We start from the raw sequence: 14,797 nt of genomic DNA on the forward strand, positions 1-14,797 counted from the left end.
GCTGTAGTGGAGCCGTAGGTGACATGCTGTAGGTGACAGCAGCCCTGGCTGCCGTTTGCCCCCAGGGGTCTGGCCCCCCATCCTGATGCAGAGAGCCAGAGCATTTCCTGAGCAGATTAAAACACTGACAAAAGTATCTCTCGTGCTGTGGAGGGTTAGTTCACTTGTCACTTTATGTCGTCAAATCTGGAAGACAAATTGCCTTCAGAAGAGGTTATAAAATAATGTCACAGACAAATGTTAACGTAAACCCAGCACACGAGCACCAAGTGGCATTTGTGCTCAGTCCTTCCAAAGTTGTGGAGTGGTTTCTACGTTTTTGGGTTTAAACTTTGCGGAAGAGCCTGATTTAAACTTTGTGGCAAACCGAATCCTCTCTCTCTTTTCTAGAACGAGGTTTCCATGCTGAAAAATGAGGTAGCACAGCTGAAACAGTTATTGTTAACACATAAAGACTGTCCGATAACAGCTATGCAGAAAGAATCACAAGGATATCTAAGTAAGTAGCTGGTATGTTTGCCCTGTCTCCACACTCCTCACAGGAAAGCCAAGTTTCTAATTCTTCCCTCCAGAACCCCTTCTTGGTCATACATTCACTTGAACCTGTCTTCTCAAACATCAACCGAGCCATCCAATCTCCTGCCCTTATTTATCCAGCCCTGCTCAAAGCCAAAAAAGCCCTGGTTTGCATCCCACACAGCAGAGCTAGCCTTCCCCACCCCTCCCTTCCGCAAGGAGATGCACACGGATGGACGCTCGCTCCCCTCTGGAGGATCCCGCTTGACCTCACAGCTCCAAACCTCCAAGAGTCCTCCTGGGCGCAGCACTGCCAGCACCTTAAAATAACTCTCAAAAGGAAAGTTAAAAAGGAAAACATTACAGTCCCCTCCAGCGAAAATGGTGCTGTGCTCTGACAGTGGTGCAGACCAGGCGTGGCGCAGGTTTTCAAGGTTTGTCAACTCTTTTTTTAACTCTTATCTTTCATTTTTTTTTTTCAAAAACTCTCATCAAATGGAGATGTAGAATTGATTCTGTCTAGTCGATGCATTTTACAAGTGTGGCATTTAGGGACAAACTCTTTGCTTGGCTCTAGAACAGCTCAGAAGAGCCTCGGGGTTAATATTTACTAGATTGCAGCATTCTCTTAAAATAGAGCCCATTTCTGTCTCCTCTGCATCACTATGCATCTGGCTCTTTAACAGTACTCAAAGAAAAAAATACGTAATTGCATTACATGCCTATCAACTGTTGCTTGAATTAGATTTTCTGTGCTGCACTGCACCGCACTCTAATTTTGATTCCTGCTGGAGCAAATAAAGCATTTAAGCATCCCAACTGATTTTATAGACCTTAGGATATCAGACATTTTTTTATTCCGACATTGGTTGCATAATCATTAAGGTCTTGGACTTTTTTCAAGGTCCCAGCTCCTGAAGTCAGGTTGATATCAGAGAAGCTGGCTTAAAAAAACAAAACAAAACAAAACAAAAAAAATGCAAAAGATCAGCAGATGGAAAGTGGTGGATAACTGTGTATTTTGAAATCCCGGGACTTGTGCATGCCTCAGGTTGTTAGTATTGCTGCCGTGGTAGTACATCCCTTTTCCAGGAGTGTCACCCAGCCTGGGCTCGTCACTCAGATGGATAATTGAATGTGTGTTGTCTCTGTGCCCTCACCCCCTTCCCAGGTCCCGAGAGCAGTCCTCCCGCGAGCCCGGTCCCAGCTTGCTCCCAGCAGCAAGTCATCCAGCACAACACCATCACGACCTCCTCCTCCGTCAGCGACGTCGTGGGAAGCTCCACTCTCACCCAGCTCGCCAGCCACAGAACAGACATCAACCCCATCCTTTAAAAGTGGTTGATTAGAAACTGCTAGGGAAGCGTGGTAGCGTATCAAAGCGTCCTCTGTGCTAAGGACATTTGCAACCGTTAACTCAAGCCTGGAAGATTCCTCAGTTCTTGAAAGACTCTGGCTTTCATTTTTATAGTTATTAAAATGTCTTTTATACTTAGTTACGTAAAAGGGAGTTATGCAATTAATATGCTATCAGCTTGAGAAATGCTTTGGTGCTTTCTCCAGTTTTTTTTTTTTGGTACCAGTTACTTGTTTATAAACCTAACTGTTTCTGTACATAGTCATGTTTCCTTCTCACCAATCTAGCCTGAAGCCTCAGAAATACAGAGTTGTGTTAAACTGCAGCTTGTTAGCCAACGTGAGGCATGAAAAGTATTAAACAGAGTCATACGTAGGTAACTAGGACTAATTAGGCTATAAATATAGAGAGAGGGCATCTGCTGACAGCATAATAAAAAATGAGTTAGCGCTGTGCTATCAGCAGACCCCGTCTTGCATTCAGAGCCTCTTTCAAAGCGGTTACATAGGATGTGGCTATCAGGACAAAATCAAGCCCAAATGGCGTGCTCTTTTGTCTAGCCTTCCCCCTTCTCCTCTCTCCCCTTCCCTGCCCTTTTTCTCCTCCAGTTTTTCTTACACCTTCCTTTTCCCCTTCCCAAACCCGGTTCTTCCCCAGCTTTTTTTTTTTCCAGCTTTTTTTTTTTTTTTTCATTCCAAGGCTTTCTCGCTTCCCTCTCTTTTTCTCAAAGAACGGTGATGAACAAGCGAAAACTTCAAGCCCACCTAAAAACTGTCGGCGCAGCCGCTGCTTTCACTAGCTCTTCACCCACAGCTGGGCTGTGCCAAGCGTTTGGCTTTTAAAAAATAGAAATGCTCCTGATTTAGTGTTTTTAATAAACAGCGAAAGGCGACAGCAGCGCAGCCCCAGGTGAAGCGGGAGTGAGAGCCAGCTGTGTTGATGCTAGCAGCCCTGTAAGCTTCTGTGGCGCGGCAGGGGCGTAGCGAGCAACACCTGAGAATCACAGCAATTCTTTTGCACTGCCAGTCGTTAACATAGAAAAAACCTTGTAGTGTGTAATAATTCAGGAAAGTTCTGTTCCCTAACCCGGTTGTGTTATTCTAAGCAACGAAAGCTAACAGCCTCAGGTTTCATGGGCTATAAATGAGAAATAAATCAGCGTAACGGTTCTGACCAGTTGGAAAAATGCCATTTTTAATTCCCAGGGAAAGACCTGCTCTCTGCAGGCGTTCCTTTAAGCATCCATGGACCGGTCCCGAGCCGGCAGACAGCAGTGTAGCTTCACTGGCTTCAACAGCACTTAACGCCTGTTTATCGCGGGTAAGGGACTGTCTCATTAGGACGCTAAATAATTTTTAGGAGGCATGCAGCCACTAAAAAGTGCTGCAAGAATGGCAAACCCCACTGCACTCCGGATAAAATTCAGCCTGCAAAGAGGCTCTGGAAAAGAGCCTTATGCCACAATTAAGGTTTTTGTTTGGACTCTGGGCATGGCCCTCAGCACAACTGATTTGCATCCCGGAGTGGTACCAGTGATTGATGGGAAAATCAGGCGGAGATGATGCCAGTTAATTACGCTGCCTTTGCCGTATACTGGGACCTGATTTTGCTCTCAAATCTGTCAGCGGCAAAACCTCCCGCTGCTTACCCGGGGAGGGGGCTCCGAGCTGGTGATACATGTTCAAACATTTTGAGCTGCATCTTTAATAGCAAAAGCTAATTCACATTGTTCCCAGCAAATCCACTAGCCCTGAACAGACTTTGTTCTGAAGCGAAGTTGTGAAGGTTGTGTCTTTGGTTTTTGGAAGAGTTGGGAAGTTTAAAAGGGTGGCTCTTCGCCGTGCAGGAGGGAGAGCTGGAACAACCGGAGCGTGAGGCACTGTAAGGAGCAGGGCCCGCCTGGAAGGGAAAGCAAAACTCTGAGGATCGTTCATTTCCGAATTACTTCTTATCTTGGTGAATAACCTTTTATCAGTATTCTTTAACAGCTCGCTTTCTGTTTATGCAAATACATTCAAAAGAAGAAGACTTTTAATGTACAGTGTAAATCTTGACTTGATTATATAGTCTAAGAACCAAAAAAACCTACGAAAAATACAAATGTAAAGGATTTTCTATTATATTTTAGACAAACATATACTTTTAAAGTGTTTTAAATACTGAATCTATAATTTTTTTTAACCTCCAGTTGTAATAGATAAATGGTTTTGCTTCACCACGGCTCCCAAGGGAACTTTTTTCAAATATGCAGTCGAGCAAAATGTTCCAGCTGAGTATCCACTATGTAAAAAAGCCCAAATAAGCATTTCCCCTGTGTCTGAATTTCATCGTTCACCATGAAAAAGAAAATGCCATCGCAGGGTTAATTTAAAAAACTTTCCCTCTACACGGGTAGCACTTAAATACATTAAAAAATAAAAATCAAAGTTTTTGGTAATGTTAGAATACCCGGTTGAGCTACACTGCACTAGAATTACGGTTTAGCTTCATTTTATTCAGTCTCCTCAATTAAAATATTTAGCTGTTAAACTGAAAGCCTCTACATTAAAAAGAAAAAAAAAAAAAAGCAAAAAAATACAAAAACCTTGCCTAAGTTTTGTTAAAATTCAGCAACTTGACAGTTTGACTGATGTGTATTATATATAGCTCAATTATTTCTTTTTTTAATGCTAACTAGGCAAGCCAACCACACATGTTGGCCTAAATGTGTAATTACAATGAAATGTCTCCTCTCTATACTATTGGCCTTTAGGTATAATCCTTGCTAGTGATGTGGAAATAAGTAAAGGATGAAAAGCTATTTGCTATTGCTTCTTGTAACTCTGTCGCAGGTTCACAGGCCAAGACAACACGCAGCATATTTCTATCGGCTATATCATTGGTAAAAGGACCAACCGTACCAGGCACCTTATATCATTCATCAGATTTGCTTCCACATTAAAACGCTCTTGTTTTCCAGGGGAGTGATCCGGCAGCCTTTCCTCAAGCTGCCGGTCCGGCCGGGCACCGGGGGCGGCCTGAGCAAGGGCTGCGGGAGAAGCCCCTGCCCCTCTGTCCCCGGGATGTCCCTCTGCCGCGGTGGCTGCGGCCTCTTCCTAAGCACGTCCCTCTAAATGCACTTCCCAGGCTCTTTCCGTCGAGGAGAAATCCTGCTTTTCCACGAGCTACTACTGGCGACGGGCTCCGCTTTTCCTCCTGCCTCGCAAATCCAGCTGCTCGCCAGGGCTGGCCGGGCTCCGTGCCCCGTCCCGCCGCCGGCAGATGACTCCGGACCACTTCCCTTGCCCGCTCCGCCAGGCACTGCCAGGGCAGAGGAGGTATTTCCACGACCGGCACCTCTCCTCGCGCGATGTCGGAAGAGCACGTTGGAAATCTCAGCCACGGACAACTGCAATACTTTGATCGGAAAGAAAGGATGCTGTGATCCGGTTCCTTCACCCCCAGTTCCCCCCCACCACCCCACCTTCCCCGAGTCCATTTATGCAAGCCATATTCGTAACGCTGCCTGTGGGAGACAAGTAGTTTGTGTGCTATCATGGTGTGTTTTATAAGGACGACGACGACGACGATGACGATGATGATGATGATGATTTATGGAGAATTTCACGCTGTTGGGAGTTAATTCCTGCTACGAAGCTAAATGTGTGCTGCCCATCTTCTGAATAGTGGAAAGTCAATGGTTCAGTGCCTCAGTGCGTGTGGATTTAGTGTGTTAACTGACTCTGTCCCGTCAACTAACAAGCCAGCTATAACTGTTGTTAAATGCCCAACTTTGGAGGATTCATATTTTTTTAAGCAACAATATTTAGTGTCGAAAACTAGCCTTTTAGTTTAGGCAAAATGTGCTTTTTAGCAGCTAATACCTTTTTTTAAGAAAAAAAGCGTATAGAGTGAATTTATGAAAATTCATGAGGACCAAAGCAATTTTAAAACAGGAATCTATTAATTTAGTATTCGCATAGAATTTTATAAAGTATTTATTAATAAATGTTATTTTAACACATTCCATTTGAACAGTATTCTTGTACAGAATCTGTTTGGTTTTTTTAAGTTACAATATTAGTTTTGCAATAAACTACTCTAGGTGTGTGTGCATCTTAATCTTTCAGGGTCTCAAGCAGAAGTCATCCATCTAAGATGGAAAAGCTTGCTGAGGTCAGTTGTACAGAAATTCCTAGAATTAAATGTTTTCCTTAAAGCAGCATCTGCTTTTTTTTTTTTCTCCTTTTTTTTTTTTTTGGTGACAACAAAACAAATTACAAACCTTCAGTTGTTTCCTTTGTATTGGAAAATGTGCTCTCTCATTTCAGAAAGCACGGGTCAACATAGAACTGGAAAGCCTGTCTTTTTTTTCCTCCTTTTTTTTTTTTTTAAGGCTGATTTTATACATCACCATGAAAGACCTAACCCCATCCTTGTTTCTTTTCTAATATCACATAGTGAGTTGCACTATACTGCCTTATCATTGCCTCTTCTGTCCTCTTACTAAGCAGTGTTCCTTAGATTTAGACCATTGAAACTCCATTATACGTCAGAGAAAATTACTGGAGGGGGAAGAAGAGAAAAAGATTGATCTGTAGACATAAAAACTAAACTGTGCCTATAAAACAAAACCAGTTACAACTAATTAGTATCTTATTTCTACGTTTCAATTATTTATATTATTTTAAAATTGCACTTTAGCTCTCACTCTCTTTCTTGCTCTCCCTTGTTGAATCATTTATAAATACTCTTGTAAAACGTTTGCACCAGACACATTTATATGCTTTCACTGGTGGCATATCTACAACTTGTCTCTCACACCTGCCCGAACGGAGAAGCTGAGAACAGCCAGTCTGCAGTGTGACTTAAGACTTTACACCCTCTTCATGACAGCATATAAATGTTTTATTATGCAAAGTGTGTGAGGCAGCATCTAAGCTACGTTTATAATCTCTCATCCTGAGAACCAAAGTGTCCTGTATATCGTAAGGTCGGGAGACTGGCTCTGTTGTGCATTGTCGTGCACTTTGACTGTTGTCCAACCCACGGTAGCTGCGAAGCTGCAGTGATAACAGTGGCCATACTATGTATTAGCGTTCTGAATCAATAAAATATGTTGCCTTATAACTTGACTAGGGACAGCACCTTTAAAAAAAAAAATAAGAAAAGAGACTAAAAACTTCTAAGGACAAACAAAAGCAATAAAATCTCACGTGATCTGAACACCAAAAAAAAAAAAATTGTTCAATTTTTCATCATCTGAAATAATCATCTTACTGCAAAGACAAAAGAGACTGCTTACATCCATAACCTTTTTTTTTTTTTTTCAGAGCTTACAGTTATCTCAGCTTTATCAGTGGCTTTACACTTAAGAGCTAAATTGCTTACCATTATTGGGTTTCCATAGCTTTCAAAACGGCTTTATAGCAAATCCTAAACTGCATGAGGCCAAAAATGTCAGCATTCACATACACTCACAGAGAAGATTGATTCTCTAAGTGGAAAACTGATCCTTTCCCAGGCCCTCCTTGGACTGGAATCAATAATAGCAACTCGCTATATTTAGACCAATATGTAATACCTGGGATTCAGGATCTCCAGTTCTCTATTTATGTAAATTAAGTGTTAGCTATGTTGAGTTTCACCTGGTGGAACTGTTCCCAGAGCCCACGGTAAGAACGTGCCATCTGGTGCCGTGAGACTCTTAGACCCAAACCTCTTTTTTTTGACTAAAAAATCTGCGCGACAACCTTCTGAATGAAGACTGAAAGCTCCTTCTGGCTTTGCAGAAACTGCAGCAGTGTCAGGAAGTGCGGGAGGCGGGAGGGCTGATAGGGCATTTCAAGGGAAATGTTTTCCTTGCTGGAATTTAGGAAATTCCAGAGAATTTTTTCCCCCATCCCTTGGAGCAGAGATTGCACAGAGATCCCTGTCAGAGACAACCTTTACCGTGCTTCCACCAGAAAAACTATTTTGCACGGAAGCTGTATTCGCTCTTCCGAATAAGAATAATGGCCACTGAGAGTTTTGCCAAGGACTTTATCATTGGGACCCAAGCGTTTCCCAGTCCCCGGCCATGAGCTCTGTACCCCTCTCTCTAACAGCTCCGTTCAGACACTGGGTAGCGCTCATCGCTGAACGTGGCTTCTTCGGACTATTGCCGTTGTCCCGGTTTTAAGGAACTTTTAGCACTGCTTGGAGTAAGCCTAAACTATCGAAGTCTATATATAAATATATATATATATTATATTAAAAAAAAGGTGCTGTCACAGTAAGTTTTGGGCTTGAGGTTGTTTGTATTGTATGCAAAGGTTTTGTGTTTGTTTGTCTGTTTGTTTTATTCTGTAAAGCAACCACCTTCCTTACCGGAGGGAGATAATTTTTTTTTTTTTTTTTTTTTTTGGTACATAAGTGTAAATACTTGCTGCAGCATTTAATATGTTTAAATTTATGTTAAGCTTTTTGTTGCATTGTGAACCCATTATTGTTACAAATGGACAATGAGTTCATTGAGACTGTTCAACTAGGTCAGATTTTTACATCTCTTTCTAGCTAGAAGAGACAGGAATTTTGTGCATTTGTACAAATGTTAATAATATCACTGCAATTCCAATATAATAAAGCACTCAAATACAAATAGTTCCAGTAGTTTGGCTGTGTCTATACCCCGGAGATTTTACAGTACGGATAACTCCTGCAATTAAACCAAGCTACTCTTCAGTGATTTCTACTCTGAGCTGCAATCCCTCATCTCCCCTGAAATCGGAGGAGGACCACGGTGCTGGGCATCCTCCTGTCTGGCCACAGGAGCGAGGGGCTGCGCGGACCTTACAGCCCACCTTTGCCCTTCGGCAGCCGTGGCGACTTTGCAAGAACAAGTTCTCTGAACCTTTTCCAAGCAGGGAGGCTGCAAAGCCTCAAACAAAAAGACTTACGTGGTGGAGCCTGACGTGAGGCCTCCGCATAAGGATGAGACAAGCTGTTATTTTACTTTTCCTTGCAGCTGGAGTGTGCTTATATCAAAATACACTCTATGCTTGTTATCCCGCCAACCTTGCCTCTTGCCAAAAGCTGCCTGGAAATGGATTTCCTGCTGGGCTAATTAGCTCTAATTGTGATGCCCCTGTTATCTTGCCAGCCTCATTTCTCACTATAAATTGGTCCAATACAGACCTTGGCACAATAATGCGTAAACTGTAATCTAAAGTTAGTCAGGATGAACCCATCTCCCCAGCGGGAAAGCCAACTTTAGATTGAGGCAACTTGATGACCTTGCTGGCAGTCCCACGGCGATGGCCTGACCCGATGGGGTCTGAGATCTGAGAGGTGCAGCCTCAGCTACGGGGACCAGCCCGCCCACAAGCCCTCGGTCCCAGTGTCCCGCTGCAGGAGACCAGCCCTGGGTGGCACGACCGTGCTTCTCCCTTGGAGGCCCTGGCACCAGCACAGCTTCTGCTGCTCGCTCTCCCCCTGGTTTTCAAAAGGCTAAATCCGGCCAAGAGCGTTCACCCTCCTAAAATGGGTAGGAAAAAGGCAGAGCCATGCCCCTCTTCCCGTTCTCCCTTTGCAAAAGCTGGAAGATGGGGCAGTGGACTCCTGTGGATCCCTCTTTAAGGGGGTACAGCGGATGTTTTTGCAATACACCAAGGCATGGCGTTAGCTGGAGCCATTTCTGAGGCCATATACTCCTGCGTCACCTTTAAAGCAGGGCTGTCGTGCCGCAGCTTAACCTGTATTCATACAGCAGGGCTCTCGCTCTGGGACCAAATACTGGAAGAGGGTCATCATGTCTGTAAAAATAGATGCCTCTCATGAAGGCATATCACAGGACTATTTTGCTGTCCACACGGTTATATTTACACCTGACAGTATGAGCTAAGCAAGATGTATTCAGGCTGAGGTAACACTGCCCTTTACAGCTGATTCATGGTTTCCCAAACCTGATTGCAATATTTGTTCCTCTTCCAAGCAGTCTACTGTTACTATTGCTCTCTCCGGGCTGCTCTGGACATCATAACAAAGTTATTATTGGAGAAAAAATGAATCGGTGTGAGCACACACTCCTTCCCATCTCCTTTACAGGGATTCAGCCAGAATTAGGCTGAGCTGAGGATGCTCTGCATCAGCAAGAGGGTTGCTCCAGCTTACATCAGTCGGAGCAGTGGTGCAGACAGACCCCTTCCCCCTGCCAAACCAGCCCCTCGTGCTTTCCTGGATTCACTTTGCCTCTCAACCTGCACCCAGCTTTCTCCCAAATCCAGCCAACCCGGGCTGCAGCCTCCGTTATTTGCTGTGGGGGCACTCAAAATTAAAGGCAATGTAGCACTGAGTTTGGGTAGGGATGATAAGCTAGCAGAGAGGACACTGTATGTTCCCAAAAGGACTGGCACAAAGCAGGCAGCATAACAGATCAGGAACAACCATCTGGAGAACGCAGACACCTCCCCAAAAAAGGGGTGTGGGGCTGGAGGAGGGGGTCAAACTCAAAGGAACCCCAACATAATCAGAGGCAAGAGCTGAGAAACGGGAAGTGGTCTTCTGCTAAAGAAACCTTGCAGCAGGGGGATGGAGAAGCAGGCAGACGTGAGTGCTTTTGTGTTAGTTTTGGGGGGATTTTTAAAAAATACTGGGACAGAGGGAACACTGAACATGCAAGGATGCAAAGCTCTCTGATATCACGCTGACTCACAGCATAAAAGAGCCAAAGTGAGTCTGACCCCCCTCCAGGGGAACCTCCCCACACGCAGCACTTGGGGACAGGCTCAGAAATGGGGCGGTCGGTTCTGCTCCCCCCATCAGCAGCCCTTGCCACCCACAGCCCTAGCAAAGACCTGCAGCACAGACCTACCTCTCAGCTCTCCCTGCCCACCCTGGGGCCAGCGCTGCCCGCCCGAAGGCGGGCAATGGGCTGGTTTAGAGGGAAAACCAGTTTTCCTCTCCGCAGCACCTACTGGCTGCTGAGGCCCCTCCACAGGAGACTCCAGCTCTGGGACTACTCCCAGAATTACCCTGTTGCACCCACTTTCTTTACCGAAAGATTTTGCGCGCAGTCATTTGAGAGCTTGGCCCACCAGGAATAAGCACAAGATTAAACACAAAACTTCCTGAGAGCCAGTTTCAAGGGAGTAAAAAAATTAATCCGGAGTCAGAAAGGAGGGATCAGAGTTAAACCAGGACTGCCACCACCCTCCAGATCAGAGCCGGCATACGAGGGTTTGGGGCCATTTGCTCAGTTCTTTGGTCTGCTTTGTTATTGCAACTGCCCTAGCTTCTTTTTGCCTCTGATCTGCCCTGCTGCAACACGGACGTTCGTTTTAGCAGCTCTAAGCAGGGCATTAGTGCTTGTCATTTGCTTAAAACCCTCTTTCTGCAGCACTTGAGCACCATTTTTCCTCCAGCCTGCTCTATTCTCCAGTGCAACACAATGCCACGGTATGAGAATGACCCTGCAAAGCTGATAAAATATTTAAGACGCGTGTTCTGATTGTGTTAGGTAAGCAAATACCACAAGAGCCCGACTATTAGTGAACCTGATCAGCCCATTCCCCCAGGACTTGTGGCAGAGCAAGCCAGAGGAGCCTGAACTAGAAGCAATGGGGCAGCTGCCTTTCCCAAAAGAGAAGGGAGCTTAAAAGTGTATTTTGCAGAAGCTCAAGGAATTTGCAACCTGTATGCCCTGCTCTAAAAGCAAATGATATACAGATTTAGCTATAGATATAGATGATATAGATATATTGATATCGATTTCGATATTGACATTGATATCGATATCGATACATAGATTTATCGACATATAGATAGGCAGATATAGATTATATATACACATATAGATTATATAGATGCATAACGATGACATAAAGATGCAGATGGTATCACTGTATGCATGGGTGTGTGTGTACACAGCAGGTCAGCAGGTGTTTTCACAGGGCATTGCATTCAGCTGACAGCAAGTCGAGTTAAAAGAAAGAAAAATACTTGACATAACTGGGCAGTTCACGTAGGAAATTGAGTCAAGAAAAAATAAATAAAGGCAGAAACAGATTAGTTTAAATCTGGGGCCCTCTGGATTATAATGGCTCACATAGGAAGACAGGAGGCTTTGTATGGAAGGACCCTATATCCTCCTCGCGCTTTCTCTTTTGTTTCGGTAATCATTTTCATTCTGTGTTATAAGGCAGCTGAGCCAATTCCAGCTTAGTAAAAGTTTTTCTTAGCTTCAAGAAGCTGTGCTGCAGAGACAACACGTAGCCGCGGATGAGAAAAAGGAACCGTCCGCAGCGGGACACGGCCACGGATTCCGGTTACGCAGGATTGTGTTTGGTATCACAACACCGGCCGTTGTTTTGGTTTGGGTTTTTTGTTGTCATCGTTTTGCTGTAGCTATTCCCTGTACTTTTGGCTATTCCCTGCACTTTTGGCTATTCCCTGCACTTTGATCTAGAAGTTAAACTGGCAGAACTGAAGTTAAAGCCAGGCAGTTTAACAAGCTGAATAGGGAGAATGAGAGCGCTGTAGCTTTGCTTTTGTCGCGCCGCAATGGTGGCTTGCCTTTAGAGGCCAAGTTTGTATCATTCAGCTGGAGCAGGTGCAACCTGCACTGACTGACACCTTCCTTTCCCCCAATTCCCACAATCCTCCTAAGCCCATCCCTGAAAACAGCTGAGGGACTATTACCCCTCTGTGAGGGTGTTCCTGCTAGCTCCGTGGGACGAGGTGGGGGGCCTGCGGGGACACCCACAGCCCCACTGTTTCCACAGCAACACAACACGGTACTGAATCACCCTGGCCGTGCTGGCAGCGAGCTTTGCAGGGGTCTTGCTAGGCTGACCCGCTCAGCTCCAGCACTGCAGGAGACTCCTACCACCACACCGCAAGGGCTGAGCTAAACGAAGGTTGGTCCGTTGTCCAACTGACTAAAACCAGGGAAAAAAAATGCAGCAGAAGGTATTTATCGCCTTGCCAGCTTTGCAAACTGGCATGGGCGAACAAGCAGCTTGCTGTGGGCAGAGCCCCGGGAGGGCAGGCGGGAGCCACGGGTGGGTGGGCAGGCAGAGAGCAGAGCATGGGAAGGTGGTGGGCTGGAGGTGGCCAAGATGTTTGTGAGTTGCTGCGTGGTGAATCCGTACCCCTGGGCAGTGTCCAGTGCACCAGATGGAAACTCGGGCAAGATGATGTCCACAGCTTGTGCCATCAGCAGCAGAGGTGCCACCCTGCTGTCCCTGCAGGGTTTACCCACCTGACTGCACTTCTGGGGCTGACCCACCTGTAAGGCTTCACCCAGAGTTGTACTGCCCCTCTAAAGTCCATGAAGCCAAAAGTAGCCTTGAAACATGACCTGCTGTCTGCCTTCAAAGAGTCAGCAAACCTCACTCTGCAGATAGAGGGAAAACCAAGCTGCTGATTAAAAAAAATGTATTTTTTTCCTCTTTTTACAGTTGCTTTTCTCAGCGGAGACCATGTTTTTAACTGCTTAGGATGAGCTTTGGGCATATCTCAGAATCACAGAATCACAGACTGGTTAGAATTGGAAGGGACCTTAAAGACCATCTAATTTCAACCCCCCTGCCACGGGCAGGGACACCTCCCACTAGACCAGGCTGCTCAAAGCCCCATCCAGCCTGGCCTTGAACGCTTCCAGGGATGGGGCATCCACAGCTTCCCTGGGCAACCTGTTCCAGTGCCTCACCACCCCCACAGTAAAGAATTTCTTCCTAATATCTAATATAAATCTCCCCTCTTTCAGTTTAAAATTGTTACCCCTTGTCCTATCACTACACTCCCTGATAGAGTCCCTCCCCACCTTTTCTGTAGGCCCCCTTTAGGTACTGGAAGGCTGCTATAAGGTCTCTCTGGAGCCTTCTCTTCTCCAGGCTGAACAACCCCAGCTCTCCCAGCCTGTCCTCACAGGAGAGGTGCTCCAGCCCTCTGAGCATCTTCATGGCCCTCCTCTGGACTCGCTCCAACAGGTCCATGTCCTTCTTATGTTGGGGGCCCCAGAGTTGGACTCAGTACTCTAGGTGGAGACTCATCTTCATGAGGGCAATTTCCTCTGACATGTTATCCTGCACGTCACTCCAGGTGAATTGTACCAAGTCCTTTTTGCTCTCCCAAAAGTCCTTGCTCCTGTCACAGAAACATTTTTCCTTCCCTTGCAAGCCCCAGCAGAGTGCAGGGAGCGCGCGGGGCTGAGCCCTGACGAGGGAGGAGGCATCACACCCAACGAGACCCTGGCACTCATGGCTCCTCTCTGGGATGGGATGAGAAAGGCCCGTTTTTCCTAGTTGGAAATGAAGCCTCCTTGGCTTACTGAAGCCATGGAAGATGTCAGGAATGAGGCAGTCCCTTTTCCAGGAAAGCTCTGCTCCTAGCGTGGTATGAGAGCAGTAGGATCCCATTGGTGCCGCAGAGCGGAGCTCCGGCAGCCGCTGCTGGGCTAATCGGAGCCAGCAGCTGGGAGAGGAAGCCAAGGACAGCTTTTAAATGCACGCGGCGGAGAGAGGAATGAAAAATATTAATTTCAAATGGATCGACGCTGGCCTTGGAACCAGGCAGGCAAACATCCAAGCCTGTCAGGAGGGAGTAATGAGGGCTTTTAAATTAGATGTGATCACCTATCTGTGGCTGTACAGAGTATTTGCTGTGTATCCCCCGTGCCTTAGGGAGAACCCCAGACACGTAAGGTTATGAGCGTGCTGTCCGTGTACGGGCTCTTTCATCAGAGAGTTTCAAGTGCTTCTCAGGCTTTAATTTAGTGCCTTAATTACCCAGGGATTTAGGTAAATATAATTGTCTTTGTTTTTCCCAGCAGCACGCAGGGAGGAATAGACTGACAGAGAAACCAGAAAGCGTGAACGTGCCCCCCACTCCCCTACCCCTCTTTTCTGCTCTTGCCAACACCCCCGTACATCAGGGCCCTGCCAGGAGACTTGAGGCAGGTGAAGC

At 45.8% G+C, this 14,797-nt stretch overlaps 1 protein-coding gene across 5 annotated transcripts in view; it reads left to right on the forward strand.

The window, feature by feature from the left end:
- The window catches only part of CREB5 (cAMP responsive element binding protein 5), a 260,697-nt gene extending 252,236 nt beyond the window's left edge, over nucleotides 1-8,461 (forward strand). For all 5 annotated transcript variants that reach the window (XM_063325090.1, XM_063325093.1, XM_063325089.1 and 2 more), the window contains 2 exons: nucleotides 391-499; nucleotides 1,688-8,461. In XM_063325090.1, coding sequence (XP_063181160.1) covers nucleotides 391-499; nucleotides 1,688-1,851 — 273 coding nt within the window. In that variant the 3' untranslated portion in view covers nucleotides 1,852-8,461. The remainder of the gene's footprint in view (nucleotides 1-390; nucleotides 500-1,687) is intronic.
- The last annotated feature ends 6,336 nt before the right edge of the window (nucleotides 8,462-14,797 follow it).

This window comes from Chroicocephalus ridibundus, chromosome 2, assembly GCF_963924245.1.
Source record: "Chroicocephalus ridibundus chromosome 2, bChrRid1.1, whole genome shotgun sequence".
Classification (NCBI taxonomy): domain Eukaryota; kingdom Metazoa; phylum Chordata; class Aves; order Charadriiformes; family Laridae; genus Chroicocephalus; species Chroicocephalus ridibundus.